The 17,939-nt window shown below is 41.6% G+C and overlaps 1 protein-coding gene across 5 annotated transcripts in view; it reads left to right on the top strand.

The window, feature by feature from the left end:
• wdpcp (WD repeat containing planar cell polarity effector) overlaps positions 1 to 17,939 on the top strand; it is an 85,944-nt gene that overhangs the window by 49,085 nt on the left and 18,920 nt on the right. For all 5 annotated transcript variants that reach the window (XM_085296234.1, XM_085296235.1, XM_085296233.1 and 2 more), the window contains exons 10-13: positions 3,591 to 4,194; positions 9,731 to 9,919; positions 10,401 to 10,524; positions 11,613 to 11,676. In XM_085296234.1, the coding sequence (XP_085152360.1) occupies positions 3,591 to 4,194; positions 9,731 to 9,919; positions 10,401 to 10,524; positions 11,613 to 11,676 (981 nt within the window). The remainder of the gene's footprint in view (positions 1 to 3,590; positions 4,195 to 9,730; positions 9,920 to 10,400; positions 10,525 to 11,612; positions 11,677 to 17,939) is intronic.

The raw sequence follows: 17,939 nt of genomic DNA, 5'->3' as shown, positions 1-17,939 counted from the left end.
ATGATGGAATATGAGGCGTACCTTCGACTTAAAGATTACCTGGAGTTACAATGCAACTACACTGGCTGTAGGAGTGTGGGTGCTTCTGGCACTGAATGTCGCTTTTAGCACTATCAAATGCATCCACTAAAATATTTGAGGCACTATTATACTTAAGGCCAGTAAATACAACATATTTAAATACACAGGTCAATGCATAAAAAAGTGAAATGGTGAAATGACGGCACTCCATGAGAATATTCATTGTAACTATATGAAATACAAAAGAGTGACAGATATATAACCAAACACAGTACTGGAGGGATGGAAGACCACTCTTCCAAGAGATGCTACCCCCTTAATGTTTTGATGAATGTACCAATAATGCACTCTCAACAAATCAGTCAAAAATCTCCTTGAGGTGTCCAACTGGTTTGAGGTCGTAGCATATGCATCACATTAAGATTGGGGAAAATGGATGAGACCACTCAAATAGAGAGAGCGTGATTGTGTGATAAACCTAAAGTCAGAGCATCTTTGTGAGCCCACTATTCCCCTAGTGGGCTCACACTGCGGCAGCTAATCACCTCCTACAGTTTAACGGAGCCATCATCTGCTCACTTCAGCAGTCAACTGTTCAGGATTGCCACTTCTTCTTGATCTTTGTGTTTTTGAACTTCTTAAAACAGCAGTCCCCAACCCCCGGGCCACGGACTGGTACCAGTCTGTGAGTCATTTGGTACTGGGCCACGAGAGTTGAGGCTTGGGAGTGAAATTCATGGTTTTCAGGGTTTCTAACGGTTTTTAGTGTTATTTTTTTTATCGTTTTAATCGCTAACTCGGTTTCCCTGGGTCTTTTCCCGTGTGTTATAAATAAATCTTCTTTTTTTTGGTACAATTACTGGTTTTATTTTGTTGTATTTATCCGCAACACCTTAAAGGGCAGTGCATGGAAAATATTGTCGGACATAAACTGGTCCATGGTGCAAAAAAGGTTGGGGACTGCTGTCTTAAATAACTTAAATATTTTCATTGGTGAGGGGGGGTTATGGGATTATGACCTGCAGCCTCATGGATTGATAGACTCAGGGACTTTTCACAGCCACTGTCTCTATTGAAACACTAGTCAGTTCAGTAGCCTGGATTCTGACTTCCATAATCCACTTTTCTAGTGACTTTAATCTTTTTCTTTTACTTTCTTGATACCAATTCTGAATTAAATGTGCCACAGAGCAGGATTAGATGATGAATATTATGTGCAATGGTGCTAAAGCTGGTTTAATATTTAAACTGTGAATAATGTTGGTCAGAAATATTTATAGAGGGGCTGAGAGTGTAATAAAGCAATTATCATCAGCTGTGTTATGAATATCCCAACTTGGGTTGAACATGCTGTTATTTTCTCACGTCATACATGTTTTTTGTGCACATTGTACATTTTTAAAAATGTAAATAGTGGCTGCTGCAGGTTGAATCCGCCCATGTAGTATTTATTTGTTGGCTCAGAACTTTAGCTGCCTCTGCCCTCTGATCCCTGTTCTTGGAGGGTCATCTGTCAGGTGAAACGGAGCTGAGTCAGCTGCACCTCAGCCCCCCGATGGTGCCATGGTGGCATGCAGGCTCACAGCAGGCAGCGGGCACTAGCAAGCCGGGCATGCGATGAAAAGCTGAAAGGATGAGATGTAGTTGAAGGGTGGGGGGTGTCACGGTTTTTGGCACTGAGGTAGGTCTTATGAGTCCAGCGTTCTGTAGGGTGAATACGATGGACCCTCACCTGCTATGCATTTGTGTGCTAGTTTATTTTCACGCATGTGTCACTTTGCAGAAATTAAGCTATCCAGAGAACTGCACCAGCCCCAGGATACACCACCTTTTACATGAATTGAGCCCCTCTACCCTGCTGCTTCAAATAAACACACACATTCACACGCAGCACCCACCCCCTGGGGTGCAGCAGGAGCTAGCTCTGGGGGATTATAGGGAGGAAAAAAAGCTTTCAGGAGGACAGTCATCTGCTTCTCTCCTGCTGTAGACCATGGGCAGGCAAAAAAAACCTGCCTTCCTCCCTCTAAGTCCCTTTTTGGCAATGCCTGCCAAAAAACTGGGCCGAGCAGCTTTGCAAAAGGAAAGGAAGGCAGGCAGGCAGCCGATCCTTCTTTCTGTCTACACGGCGAAAAGAAATGGGCTCATTTAGCCAAAGCTGCCACGGTCAATGCAGGGCTCTGATAGAGGCTTTGGTAAGGTGAAATCCTTCCTAAAAAGCTCTTTTAGTGACTGTGTAACTGTTGGACTGATGTTTAGTACAGCCTGTGTTCTCCTGTCATCCACGTACTGTTCCAGGTTTCTTGTGGGTGTTTATCGACACTACCACCCGTGACACGGCCTGTCTCCCTCAATGTCAGTGCTTGTTTGCATAGCAGGACCATTGTACCCACGCAAACTGGTTGTAGGCCAGGCAGAAATAATCTACATTTTGCATTTGACCACTGGTCAAAAAAATTCAAGATTTCTTCATGTATCCAGTGAAAAGGGCTCCTTTTCTTGTCATTTGCCATGTCTATTGCTGAGCTCTTGGCTCCTCACACAGGTAAACAGAGGAGGTTGTTTATCATTATGTGCCAAGCCATGGCATGCTTAGGGAGAAGATGTTGTTGACCTTGAGTTAAAATAGAGCTCTTATCATTAGCTGTCTTGATTGACAGCTGGGTGTTTATGAGCAATATGGAAGGCTCCATTTCTTCCATCTCCAGGGGGTTTGGGGCTGCTGCCACGGCATGACTCATTTCTGTCTTTCTCTCACGTGTTCTGTCTTTGTCTCTGCCGTTTTATTCCAAAACAGGTTAGTTCAATAACAGTTGCATCACAAAACAGGTTTCAAGTTGAAGAGCATGTTAAAACAGCAACAAAAATTAAAAGATCTTTGACGATGAATACAGACTAATAAAAACATTTTTTAAAATACACTTGATCTACAGTAGATGCAGTCCTCTTCCCCTAAAGTTTACAGTAATGTTTTTATTCCTCGACACTGAGAGAAGACATCATCCTTCAAATCTTGTTTCAGCATGCTGGCATGCCTGTATCAGGAAGGAGGACTATGTTGATTTCAAACTCCACATTGCTCTTCTTGCCCTTTATTACAGTAGCTGTGCTTGATTCACCGTTTAAAATAATCCTCTCCTCATATTGGGCCTTGGTGGCCCCCTACAGTTCATGTCCGGTCTGAAATGTGCTGATTTAAATCCAGTTGTCTTCTGATTGGCTCCCTCTTGTAAACAGAAAGTTTGAACAGCAAATGAGGCATCTTGGGTCAAGCAAATTATTATTACAAATCATCCTCTGTGAATATGTGTACTTAATTTTCATATATAGATTCCATCTCAGAAAGGAATTTGCCAGACCAAACTGTGAAGCCTCCACCGGGGATGTCTGTAGACAGGCGTACCACGATCCTTCACACATGCTTCAATTTCCTGTGGAAACATTACATGCCAGGATATAGCCGTGCAAAACAAGATTACAAGATCATTTTTCTTCAACTTCGAAATTTCTCTTCATGCCATTATTTCTGAAGCTGTTCCCTTGTCCTCTCTAACTTTTTTCTCCTTCAGGTCCTAAGCTCAGTCCACACTGAAGGCAACCCTCTGGACTGCCGCTTCAGCCTGCTCCAGCCCTACCAGGTCCTAACAGTGGAGTTACCTGCAGGGCCTCAGGGATTCAGAGAGGAGTCCTGGGCTGATACCTGTGTGTATGAATGTGCACGAGGACGCCTGCACCGCCTTTCAGTCACCCGAATCCCGCTGTCATCTCACCCAGTCTCCTGCTCGCGTCACCCCTCTGAGACCACTCTGCTTCTTGGCTTAAGTGATTCCTCCTTAGTCCTGTACGACCAACGACGCAGGATCTCTTTCCTAGCCTCATGCCCCGTGCCGGCCACCCTCCTCGCCTGGCACCCTGCTGGGGCTGTTGTCATGGTAGGGGGAGGACAGGAGGAGCTGATGTGCTTTGATGTGGGCTTGGCACCTGTAAATATGGCGCTCGTATCAGAGGAGGTAGCTTCAGCTCCCACGTTAAGACTAGCTCAGCACCTGCGCTGTTCTGGAGGCCTGGCAGGACTGCAATGGGCGACTGGCTTGGATGGAGGCCCAGAGGGGACAGATATGCTCGCACTTTCTTTTCATGGTGGACCACTGGCAGCTTTGAGATTTAGACTAGGTAGGTAAAATAACATTGGACAAAAAATGGTCTTCTGAAATTATGAGGAATGTTTTGTTATTGTCAATCACCACAATCTTGTATAGGAAAAAAACAAGGGCTATATAAAAGATGCATATTGCTAGTGTGCTGAGACTGTTTGATAAATCTACAAACCATGGATATTGGCTAACTCGTGCTAACTTAACACATAAATTAAATAGCAGAATCTCATGCACTAAAATTCTTCTTGGATGTTAGGACAATTAATGGCACAAAAAGACATAAGCTTCAGATAATTGCTATACAAATGCTCCAAAACAAACCAACACCAGAAAAACTGATTAGAGGAGGCATCTTGTAAGGTTCAACCTCCTCGAAGTGGCCATGCTACTGACCGTAAACCTAAGTCTAAAGTTTAAGGCCTCCGTTTTGGAGGCCTAGAAACTGGTTAATGACCCTCGTGGTAATCACTGGTTGCTAGGGAGAAAAGTGGGTTCCCTGATCAGCTGGTGAGTAGTAAGTTGCTGTAGTCACCTATAGATTGCATAGAAGATGCCAACTTGCCTGCAAACAGCTGGCAACAAAGCTATGTTCAGCTGTCATGGAACTGAAGAGTGCAACGCAACCTGGAAATGGAGACTGTTTGCCTTCAAAGTAGAAGTTGCACTTTTTATATGGTTGCAGGGGTAAAGCACAACTTTCATTTTGAAAGCAAACATAGTGTGAGTTTGAGTATTTGCAGACAAGCCCGGAGACTTCCATTCAAGGTACGGTTGACCATAGCAAAAGCAATCACAGGGAGATTCCTGGTACAACACCCTGTTTCTCCTTGCAGTTAATTTCACCCAATGCTCTCCAGTAACCAGTTGAGGAATGCACATTTTGCCCTGGCCAAGGTTGCCAATGTGCTGCAAACTGTTCTTATAGTCTTGCAACTGAGGCCTCAACAAGTGTGCTGTAAGGACTCCAAAACCTTTTCTGAACTTTGTAAAGTTCAATATTTTAACTTCTAATTCATGGAGATTAACTTTTTTTTTTTTTTTTTTTTTTTTGCAAGTTAGCCTCAAGTGGTCACTCAGGCAATTGCAGTTTTTGACATTTGACCTGCTTTTCAGCCCTGGAGGTTGCCACTTGGAATAAACATAAAACAGATGGATAATGAGATCCATTTTTCCTGTTTTACCTGTTTTCCTGTTTTGAGTTCTTTGTATTTCTTACTCCTTCTGCCAAGAATAAGTTCCCTCACATTTGTTGAAATTTTACATTACACAGTTCCAAGTAGAAAACACTTCACTCCCTTTCCTAATGAAGGTGCCTTCCTCCCTTCAGACACTCTTGCTCTGTTTTGGATCTGAAGCTGTGTCTGAACCCGCCTGTGTGAATAGTGCTGTCAAGCTGGTCGTCCCAGTACCTTTCCACTCCTGAAGGAAGTTAATTTGTTGACAGGCGGGAAGGTTAGCGGGAGTCACGCTCTCAGAGGTCATTCAATAATCGCCCCGGGGCACGAGCCCCCGAGGAGCATTCTGGGATGCATTTTTCCGATAAATCGTTTACAGTGGCTGCAAAGTCCCTCGGGGTCCCCAGATAAAGTTTGCCAATCAAAATTTTTACGAAGCAGCCACCTCACCCTCCGAAGCACACTCACGTATTCAGCATCTTTAATTGTGACTTTGGAAAGAAGATGTGACAGTGGCACGCAACTCTCTACCGAAGTTTGAAAGCAGGAGAGTGAGGGTGGAGGGAGGAAGGTAGTAGAAGTGTGCATTTGAAATGTGTGTTTGAGGGGTGTGTGTGTGTTTGACTGTGTTTGCCTGTGTGCACAGGGAAAGAGGAGGGTGCCTTCCAACAATAGCTTCCGCTCCTCTGATCGTCTGCCAAGTATTTGATGAAGAAAGTCACTGCACGTCTTTTCTCCATGATAATTCTCCCCCCCTTCACACATGTGTGTATTCTTCTATTTCTGTGCTTCTGTTCGTACACACACACACACACACACACACACACACACACACACACACACACACACACACACACAGACTTTCACTCCAACTCATTTGTTTGCTTCTTCTCTGTATTGACTTGTTTCATAAGGCCCGCTACATGACAGAAGGAGTGAGTCGTGAGGCGGTTAGGAAGAAAGACTTGGCCAAGCTCCAAGTTCTCTCTTTTCCATAGGAGGCAGCTCTCCCTGGTGCCCCCTCCCACCCCCACCCCCCTGCCTGCACCGAGTTATCTCATCTGGGCACACGTTGGCCATGGCTGGGCCTGCACTGGTACAGGCTGTGGAGGGGCAGACTGGGGAATGTGCTGCACAGCACCCAAGAAAAAAATAGCAATTTCTTTTTTTTTGTACAGATGGGAAAACAGGGAAATATTAAAGGACAATGATGTAACTGTGTGTGGAGAATGAACCCAAGCTAATGCTTCTTTCATTGGCAATAAAAAAATTCACTAGGTCATCAAGGTAACTTGGAAGTGAGTTTGTTGATCTGCTGCGCGAGCAGGGTTCATACTCATCTAGCCTGGCATATATTGTTTGTCAAAATTAGTGAGCAGAGTTATCCATCATTTCTAAGATGGGTTTATGGTCTGTCAAAATTACATGTTTGATCGCAACATCAGAAATCCCCACTCGTTTCCAGTGATTTACCCACTGCACACCGTTATTAGCCACCTGTGCAGAGGTGTGAGAGGAACCAGATACATTACTTCACATGCTAGATTTTTTCCTTTTGTTTTTGTATTTGTTGCTCAAGGATTTGTGGCACGTTTCATGTGTGTGACCAAAAGCTACTTCATCATTGTCTTCCCAGAGAGAATGGGCTCTTTGACTTGTTTTTGGAGACAAAAAGTTGATCTTAAAACTGATTAAAACTTGAAGCATAGCCTATCATAGACGTTTTATATGGGTCCCATTGTCCTCAGTTCTGCATGTGTTTCCACAGTGTGGTGGTTATTATATTCAACTGACACCAAACCAGAGATGAAACACAAGCCCACTCATAAGCCAGTGCACTCCTACTGCCAGTACCCAGCATTGATTAATGAGGATGGAGCCATCTGTGGCCAGAAGTACTAACTTGAGTAGGTACTCCAGTAGCTTTACTTAATACTCACTTCTAAAAATAATATCCACATTTGCCTAATACTGTGCCTGGGTGAAACCCCTAGATTGGTACTAAGGAGCCAAAGTCTGCCAAGGAAATATCCCCCCACACCTTTACACCACCAACAACATCAAACTGACGTTTGACTCAAGCCAGTGTGACCCTACCATCTAAATATTGCAATAGAAATCTAGACTCAACAGACCAGGCAACTTTTTTTCAAATCTTCCTAATGCCTAAATTAATTGACTTGAGGCCATATGATTGGCTGATTTAGATTATTGTGCTAATGTGAAGTTCAGTAGCTAATGAGTTTATGTGACATAATAGTTCCAAGTTAACACGTTTTGGTTTTTTATGTTTTAGACCAAGGTCTTTCATATTTTTAGTCATGTTTATGCTACGTTCTGTGTTTCTCCATGCTGGTGCTGATCTTGTCCTGCTCAGTGTTGTTTGTGCACAGTCAAATAAGTCAGTGTGGACAGGTGTGATCCATTGTCTGCGTCAGCTTAGAGCAGATGTCAGCGCCCAACTCCTGGACTCATACATGCAGTTAAACACATACAGTACCCAAAAATCACACACAAGCAACTTAGCTGATGTATTAGCCACATTAGCCCACTCTTTAGGGGATTTGGTGGTTTGCTAATTGCCAGCTTGTCATTTTAATTGCTCATACCACCCCCCCGCCCTACAGATACTAATTAGACTAGAATCAGTAGTGAGTTTTTCTTGCCTGCCTGCAGCATGGCCCATTGACAGTACTGCTGTCAGTGATCACCTATTATGCCACTAGCCATGTCCAGAAATTTTGGTAAATATATACACTTTAATACATATACAGCAGAGTGTTAAATGTTGCATGCATGTGAAAAAGGCTAGTTCAGAAGTGAGGTGAAACTACTGTCAGAACATGGTCCTGTACCAACTCGTCTCACGCAAATCAGAATGAGCCAGGGAGTCCTCCATCTGCTGCATTATGTACCTTCGTGATTAAGTGACAATAGAGCATAATTACCCCTGGCATTCAACACCTTCACCTGTATATGTGCTTTGAACTTTAAGAAACAGAGTGAGACACCTCTGCTGCGGTTAAGGGTACAAAATGCCATTCTTCCATTATTCAACATGTTCCTTGTCTGCACAAACAAAAGCACAGTCAGTCATCACTGATCAGAAGGTACAGTCCATCAGAGCAGTCCTCAAATGATCTTAGGGTAAAGGTCACTCTATGTTACAATATCGTTTGCAGTAGCACACAGACACACCCCATAAGAGGCTGGTTACACCCTGAAAAGGTTTCCATTCTGTTAAAGAGCTAAATATTTCAATAACATGTAGGCAAGTTATTTGAACATATGCTAACATGCACTCTGCTCAGTGTTAAAGGATGAGAAGCTTGCTTTTATTTTGAATTTGCACACAGAAACTGATGGACACAAAGTACACATGAAGGCTTGAACACACTTCCTCTCTAATTGATTGACGAGTCGATGCTGGTCTAACAAATCTAGTGCTGCCTCAGAGTCAGAACTGATCCACTGGACACTCACTTAACTTAAGTAACTCCTCCAGGTTATTCTGCACGGTCACAGAATCATTATCACACCAACTGTTAAAGCCTAAAGAGAATTTTCCCTCTTTGTAGCACAGAAAGATGAAAATATACTGTATCATTCAATACTGTGGTGGACTGGTATTCATGAGCTGGGATAGGCCTCCAGCACCCGCGCTACCCTAAATTGGATAAACTGTTAAGGGTATAGATGGAAAGGAAAAGATCAATAATCACATACTGCTCTATCATCAAAATCTTAGAAAAAATATAAATATAGAAACGAAACAAAAAGGTATAAAAATGAAGCAAAAGATAGAAATACTGAATAAATTATTCCTATTTCTGTTGGTTTCTTAATGCAGATCCTTAAAAGTTGTTCTGAATGAATGCAATAAAACACATCTATCTTCTATTTCCCAGGATCCATTAGGGCATAAAGGAGTTGCTGAAAATGATGTGAATCATTTAGTGTGGTCTTCACAATGACCTACAGGACATTTTGTACCATTTTGTTAGACACCATCACCATAACGCCAAATGAGGAAAATCTTTTGAAAAAAACATCTTCCTTTCCAATTGATTCTCCGAGAGACTTGGAGAATCAATTGTGTGCTATGTAGCAGCACCTGATTAAACCTCAGTTTCCCAGATATGCATAAATCTTTGCCCTAGTGTTTAAATCTTTTTTCAGTGGTAGTTTTGTCTGAATTTTTGTTTTAGTATGGGACTAGGCTCAAACCATGTATGTGAAACCTATTGTGTCTGCTGGGTTTTCCCTTAATTCAATGCCCATCTAGATCAAAACTGGATTATTTCATAAAAATCTTTTCTTCGTCTTTTCTTAACCACATTATTATTATTTCTTACAAACCTTTCCTCAATATGACAGGAGCTCTCACGGGGGGACAGATGGGTCCAGGGGAGCTGCTGCAGCAGAGGCTACGTTGTGGTCAAGTCAGAGAGGCACTGGGCATACTAGAGGCCATGGACTGGAGCACCATGGGGGATGAGATGTACCGAGGCCTGAGCTCAGTCACTAACCACCTGCTGAGGATGGAGCTGAACCCAGAGAGAGAAGGTGGCTTTGATCGGTTTTACATTTCCTGGTGATGCTTATCAAATCGAAATCGCTGCTTTTCAAATTTCATGAGTCTAACCTAACCTGTCGACTTTCAGTGCTTGAAGATTTTTATTTTTTATTTACCTTTCATTTCGTCTACATTTTGCTGTATTTAGCACCTCCATGGACTAAACCTTATGAATGCTTAGATATATTTGATATATTTGATATATTTTGGATGTTTTTCTTTCAAATCTTAGTTTCCTTTCATTTAGTTGTTAACTTTTGCTTTTAGTTGGCTTTTAGTCAGTGAGCCTTTGATTTGGCACTGTCTCTTATAAAATAAAAAAGTATAAAAATCTCATTTTTGTGCAGAAGAGCAACAAATTTTACATTGTTAGCTTTAGAAACACACACATCCTTAAACATTCTTAGCTAATTTCCATGCAAACATCACATGCATTTCCTAATTTTGTGTGTGTTTCTGATCTGTCTGTAGCCCAGCTAGAAGCAGCTCTGGGTGTGTTTTATGCCCCACCTGTGCCTCTCTCTGATACAGTAATACTGGAGTACAGGGAGCCAATCAGCAAGTACGCCCGGCGCTTTTTTCACCACCTCCTCAGGTAACACCACTCACTCTGTGCTGTTGCTGTGGTCTTAATTAAATGGACTGAGGGAGAAATTTACTTTGTGCATGTCCTCAAGGGGTCAAGGACTGTGTTTTGTATAGCTCTCCTGAAATAAAAAAAAAAATGTAGACATCTAAAAAGTAAAAGCATTAAGAGTACATTCCTCAATCAGGTTCCAGATCTCTGAAGACTTTGCACAGACAAATACATGCACAGACTATTTTCAAGGGATTACTGGAACATTTAGTGCAGTTTATCAGCACAGGGTGGAGAATCAGAATAAGAAATAATATCCAAAAACCTCTTTCAGAAACAATTTAACACTGCTTATTTCCTTCTCTTTATTGCTATTAAAAATTCTAAAACAGAAATAGCTTTTGAATTTCATTGCACACACATACTGATGCAGCTTTGAGTCATTCATAAGGCAAAGCAGCACGCATGCACCTGTTTAGACTGTTGTTTCATTTTCCCTTCTGCCATGAGAGCCTTTTGAAACGCCTGTTTGACTGAAATAGACCCTGTTGTTCCCACACACTGCTGCTCACTGCTCTCCATCCCGCAATTACCCCCCGCTCCCTCTCCCTCTCTTTCTTTTTCCTCCTCTGTAGCCGAGCTGGAGCGTTGTTTGGCATCCCTCGTCCTCTCCTCTCTTATCACCTACCTGCATTCTTTTTCTCTCCATCAACATCAAATGAAGGAAGGCGCCCCCCGCCCCCCCTCCTTCCTGCACCTCCTCTCTCCGCTTGTGTTTGTTTGTTTCATGTCGGCTGTAGCCGGGGAAAGTTGAGGTGTTTTGTACTGGGAGATACAGCTCTCTCTCCCAGCTTTAATTCTGGATAATAGGAAAAGAGCTCGCTATTCTCAGTTCAATTATTGACAGTGTTGAATGCAGAGGTGCATGTGCATGTCTGTATTGAGGCGTGTGTCTACATGCAGACCAAAGCAAGCACGTAAATGTACCTTAGACTTATTTAACTATGCATTTTCATTCAAAGCATGTATTTTTAGATTGATGATTGTTTTGCTTTCATGTTCAGGGTGTTGTCTTTCTTTTTCACTGTCTCCTTTTTTCTCTGCAGGCACCAGTGTTTCGAGAAGGCCTTCCTCCTCGCTGTAGATTTAGAAGCCAGAGATTTATTCATGGTGAGTAGAAAGAAAATTTCCTTTTATGTGCTTTCTTGAGGGGGAAAAGAGTCACAAAAAGGGTTGTTGACATCAAAACAGAATCCACGAGGAAGCCTTTTTTTTCTTAAATAAAATATGTAATTCCATGGACATTAATTATCAACTAATTTAACAAATGAACTAATGAAAATAGCCAATGATTCAAGGTTTAAAATCATCCATATTTATGGGATTTGGTGCTGCTGATCAGTTATATAGCTCTTTTGAGACCATCTTCCTGTCAAGCCAACTTACTTTAAAGTGAATGCTGCTCACAAACAGACTATTTACCCAACAAGTGGGTTGCTTACAGTCAAAGCTGTGCATCTGAGACGACCATATAAGGATATCCCTCCTGTCTGACATCATGCAGAACCAAAAGTAGAAAGAACTGTGTGAAATTGAGTGTTTAGCAGAATCTGAACCACAAGCTTCTGGCTAACAGGGATTAACAAACTACGGTACACATATAATATCTCTGAAATTTAGAAACCTTTGAGCTAGAGTATAAATTTCAAATTTATATGCCATTGGCTTTTAAATTAAATGATATTTAAAATATGCCAGTGAAAATAGAATGGCATAGCATGTACCACACATGTTTAAAAGATCCCTTTCTTGCAATTTTAGTCCAAATTACCACTGCATGGACTGAATCTGTCATGACGTGTAACATGCTTACCGCCATTTTTCTTCATTCATCAATACCTGTATTTGTTTCGAAATACCTGCTTTATGACATTAAGTATGACACATGTCTGTAGACTATTGTTATACTTTATACTAAGTCTTGTCTTTCTTGGGCACCTTTTATAATGTATTCATTTTCAGCAGTCAGGTTTGAATGATGAAAACTCTGAATCTTTTCTTTTTTGTCTGTTGAAGAAAGTGTTAAAGTGCAAGGAACCCAACTCATAAAAATAGATGAACGGATACCAGTGAATATTTGGAAATTCTTTCTCATAATCACTTATAATATTACAGTAAAAAAGTTGTGAGCTCTGATAACTGTTTGTTTAAGCTTACCTTTATGCCTTTTTTCTCTTAAAAAAATCTGGAATCTGTGTACATGAACCTTTTCATCAGGTCTTCTTAACATGTTTACTCTAGATTATGTTAGTGAAATAAAACATGTTTGGTGTATCTGCTCTAGATGGACTCCTGAGGGTTAGATGTTGACTCATGCGCTATAGGGAGCTTCTCTGCAGCTCTTCCACTGGTATAAAACCTATTATAATTGCTCATTCACTGTTGCACCCTTGTTACTTTCATTTGCACATGACTTGTAACCCATACAAGTGTGTGTGTGTTGCGTGTCAGAGAGCAGGTGTGATCTCAGTATGGGCCTCTATCTTTTCACAACCTCCACGGCCTCAGCTCAGCCTTTTCCTCTCCTCTCATCTTCGCTCTAACTCGTTCTTTCTTCCACTCCACGCTGAAATGCTCCTATGTGTTTGACCCCCTTTTTCATGGGGCCCCTTTTGCTCCATGCTTCACCAACACCCCAGACATTAATACAGACCCTCTTACACACATACACACCCTCCTCTTGGTCCCTCAATCACACTGATAGCACTGGTTCCAATTCCCTCCCCACTAAGTAGTGCTGCTGGGAAGCCGAATTGAAAAGGTGGAGTCGAGCCTGTGAACCTTGAAAGAGTGCAAAGGAAAGAGGGGGGCAGAGAGGGGAGGGGAGGAGGCTGTGGTGTAGATGGAAAACTAAATGATAAATGTAACACAAAAATGATGGAAGGGGGAGATGAAACTGTGTCCAGATGAGTGAGAGGGGAGAGAAAGCTGTAATCATAATACATTTCAGTGAAGGGTATGAACTAGCTTCGATGGGTGGAGTCAGTTACAGGACAAATCAGCCCGAGCGGAAGGCGGCCTGTACTGTCAGCAAAGTAGAGGTCAAGAAAATCAGTCCAGAAAGCCTCTGCCATATTTTCCATATAGCTTCATGTACTTTCACAATCTTCTTCTGTCATCTTTTTTTTTAAAATGATTCGATGCAGACATGATAACTTGTATCTTTAGTCAGAAGCACTAATGTGATTGCAAAACATGATTGTAAAACATACCTCTGTCATTGCTCTAAATTCTTCTTTGTCTGCCATATTTTCTTAAAAACATCAAGATTATAGCTCCCATTTTTAGCGACTATAATTTGTCATGTATTTGAAAAGATATGGGACACAATAAACAATGTGGCTCTGACAGTGATAGAGAAGCCTTCCTAAATAAGCTTCATCTCAGGTAAAAGTCCACAGACCTTTTTTGAGTAATGTTGCCCCTAAACAGACAAGAAGATCTAGTTAAATCACGAAATTGTGATTAGTGTATTACTAACTGGTAAAATGAGGCTTTTTCTTTTTTCTTTAAAAAAAAAAAGCGATTTCCCTCACAGAGAGGATTTGGATCACAGCAGCAAACAGAACGTGACCTTGAAGCCAGATTGTGTGAAGCTGGTGTGATTTTTATCCGGCACCGTTGTGTCCACTGGCTCTCGGGACTGGGCGAGATTTCATGGGTATGGTTGTGGAGCCAGGTCACTCACTTCTTGTTTGAGAAAAGTAAATGTAAAAAATCTACGCATGGAGATAAATGCATCTCTAACATATATATGTAAATATAAAAGTGATGTATGTGAGAGAGCTGTTTCTATGGACAGGTGACATCTTTCTGAGCTCTTGAACATCATTTGACTGCCCTATTTTACTCTCCTTTTTTCTTTTTCTTTTACAAACAAATTTCAGAGACCGAATTACTAAGCATCTGCGGATCCCTTTGTGGTGGCCCATTATGGGAATTCTCACCAAATTTAACAGATAATTGCAAGTCCTTGTCATGCTGGATCTGTAACAAAGTTCAGGCTCAGTCACAACAACCTTTTTCAAGCACTTTTTTGCCTCAGCGACCAAGAGAGCAGCACCTCATTGTGCACAAAGAGCGAAAGAGAGAAGAGAGAGAGAAGGAGGACGTTGACATTTCACCCCTCGCTCTGTCCTTCTGTCTAATTAGGTTGTGTTGTTGCTTTAACCCGCTGGTTTGCTGATCGAGTCGAGGTGGAGGAGGTTAATGAGGGCAACCCCCACCTTCGCCAAACTCTTTTTAACTACCAAACTCGCCCATAGAACTCAATAACGCACCGTCGACTTGGTAAAGAGCACACACATGCACACAGATAACATGCTCACCTCTTCTAGAAATGCTCAGCATGATACACCCCCTCTATCATCAGACCCCCGTCCCCTCTTGCCCCATTGTTTCCCAGCTAACAATAGAGGCCCTCCAAGCCTTTTTTCCCCAAAAGAAGAAACCTTTTGTTAAAATGAAACACTTGTGTCGGGTTAAATTGAGGGGGAGGAGGAATTGGTGGTGGTGGTGGAGGTTGGTGGGGTGTATGAAGAGTTGGTAGTGGGGGTTACTGAGTCGTTTGCATTTTTTAAAAATAATTGATGCTGTTTAGTAGCTCCCTAATTAGCCTTTGATAATGAGTCGATAATGTAACCAATTAGGTCATTCGTCAGCCAAGTCAAGTTTTCTTTCCCTCCACCACCTCCCCTTTTTCTTCTTCTTCTCTTCCTGGGTTTTTTTTTGGCTCTTGATGTAGCTTGTTAATTAAATCAAATTGTGTGATAGCCGAAATCTGATGCCGGCTCTTTTGTTCCCCAGTGAGGGCTTGTACTTTTTCTTGTTAGATACACAAGCAGTAAGGCGAGCTGCATGTTTTCGGTTCACCCTCTATCTTCCTCTCCTATCTGATGCCAGGCTTGGCAGTGCTGTAGGTGGAGGAGGAATAGCACATCTTTGGCAGTAAGCTCATTGTTGTTGCTTAGATAAGCAATTAGCACAATTAAAGTCCTTAAGGCCTATCAGATAGAAGTCAAACACAAGACTCCTGGATAGCAGATGTGTCAGAAAACAAATGTGAAACGGATACGCTCATGTACAGAGGATTAAACTTTATGTCAGGTTGTTAATATGTTTTTGTGTGCATGTGTTTGCACCACCCAGCAAAAACTAATTTGGTTAAAAAGTAAAAGGTGAAAAGGCATCTTTTCACATCATTGATAAGATTTCCAAAAAACAATTTACATGTAGATCTGTTTGAAAACTGAAAGGAAATCTCTTCCTCTTCAGCACCTTGGCAAATGTGCTGTTTGGTAATATTGAGTTTGGTGTGCTGAAGGTGTAAGTTTTGACTGTGCATAGGCTCACACAATAAACTATCACCTCATAGCAAAAAGGTTCCTGGTTTGATTCCAGGCAGTGTATAGCGTTTGTGCATTTTTTCCTCCAGAGACATGTATGTTTGGATGAGTGGTGATTCTAAGCCGGTTGTGGATGAGCAGTGGAGAATACAGCACTGTATGAATGTGTGATTAGTAGCATAAACTGCTTTGAGAGGTAAGTGAGACTAGAAAAGTGCCAATGCTTTTCCAGTCTGGTCACATTAGTGAATGGATGGATGTTGTGTGGCTATCTGATCACAACCATTCGACAACCAATTAATATGTTGTAATAAAAAACAAACAAAGTCTCTGCAGATTGGCAAGTAGAACTGTTACTGAGATTACTGATGAAGTGTAGGAAAAATGCTTGGAAAACCATCATAGTAACTCGATAGTATATCTATATCAACAGAGCAAGGAAGCCTATCCTATCGGTTTATTCTGTGTGCAGACTTTTTGGGGTCACCTATTTGAATTTTTCACCAAACTCTATTTTTCCTTTCCGCTTTTGCAGCAGTGTTCAGGCTTGATGATTTAAGCAGTGGGAATGATCATTGTGAGGCTCAGGCCATTTCATTATTACCACTGTTAGCAAGAAAAATTCTGCTGCAGTCCTGGAAGTCTGAGACACATCCAACCTTCGATAGGTGGCTGAAGGAATTAGGAAGTGCGTGACACCTAGAGAAAAGTAGATATAGTATGTTTTTCAGGTCTCTTTCAGAAAATGTGGTTACTAATCACCAGTCTGATAGGAAAGTTGTAATTAAACTTTACTGATCTTCAGGATTAGCAGTCACACTGCACTATGAATACTTATGTATCATAGTTTGTATGTGAGCCTCTGTCATTGTTCTCTCTGTTTCATTTTTGCATATTTAACATCTTTAAATATGTCGCGACTGGACGATCTTTGGTAGAATTGGGTGGGTGGAATTTTGTCCAGGCTTCTTCTTACTATTTAACTGAATATTCGTTGGCAGCCGTTAAATGATAACTGTGTCCTTAAACATTTCAGCAGCCACGTGAGCTCAAAATTTAGTTTATTATTTAGTTAGAACTTGTAGGACTCACAGCTATTTGTGTGTGTTTATCACCAGGGATAGCCGACTAGGTCCAGGTAGATATTTTCCAGTGTGTCTGCTTCAGAGGTAATCATCAGGATTTAATGCCACCCCCATGAATCAAAGAGCAAAAGCTGTGCCCGTACTCATTCACTAATCCCTGCATGTTGAGATTTCAGACGTGTATAAGTGACCATCATCATTTTGACTCCGGGCTCACAGGTGCATCACTGGAATTCACAGAGCTATCAAATGCCAGGCATTACAAGAAATAAACCACATGATCAAACTGACCTTTACGTATAACGCTGCAATTTGAATGTATGAGTGGAATATGTGTGTACTGTAAATATACCAATAACCCATTGCTTTTTAAGTGATGTGTTGTCCATGTCCACCCACTTGATTTGCTTTTATTAAAAGTTGAAAAAGGTGGGCAACAAATAAGAATACATTCATATTTGGTTGTTAGTTTGATGTCACAAATAGGCATTGATTTATAAGAATAAACTGTAAAGTTTGAGGCAATAAGGAAAGGCACTAAAAATGCACTGAAAATTACAGAAGAATTAAAAATCTACAAATATCTGATTATTATTATCTGAATTATTTTGCAGTCTCTGCAAACGGCCACACATCCATAGGGCACTGAGTTTATATGCTGTTATCGCTCCATAATAAGCTTTTGTGCACACATGCTCGCCTAAAAAAGTGCAGTGCACTTTGTGTATGCTCATTCTCATCGATCCTGAGTCCAAAGCCAACACGTCACACTGCAAACATACAGACACGAGCCCGTCAGTTAATGTGCTGTAAGCGCTGCTGTGTGCCAGTTAACCTAATCCCTCATTTATTTGGAGGTAACCCAAATATCAGGCAATATCGGGCTCTTAGCATCCACCACCTCCCTCCCCTCTACTCCCCAAATATGGCCCACTAAAACGCC

Source organism: Mchenga conophoros, linkage group LG13 (assembly GCF_057382185.1).
Source record: "Mchenga conophoros isolate Kocher_MC1m ecotype Shallow Benthic linkage group LG13, M_conophoros_male_GT1.1, whole genome shotgun sequence".
Taxonomy (NCBI): domain Eukaryota; kingdom Metazoa; phylum Chordata; class Actinopteri; order Cichliformes; family Cichlidae; genus Mchenga; species Mchenga conophoros.
The sequence above is the reverse complement of the archived record's forward strand: the minus strand, read 5'-3'. Positions and strand labels throughout refer to the sequence as shown.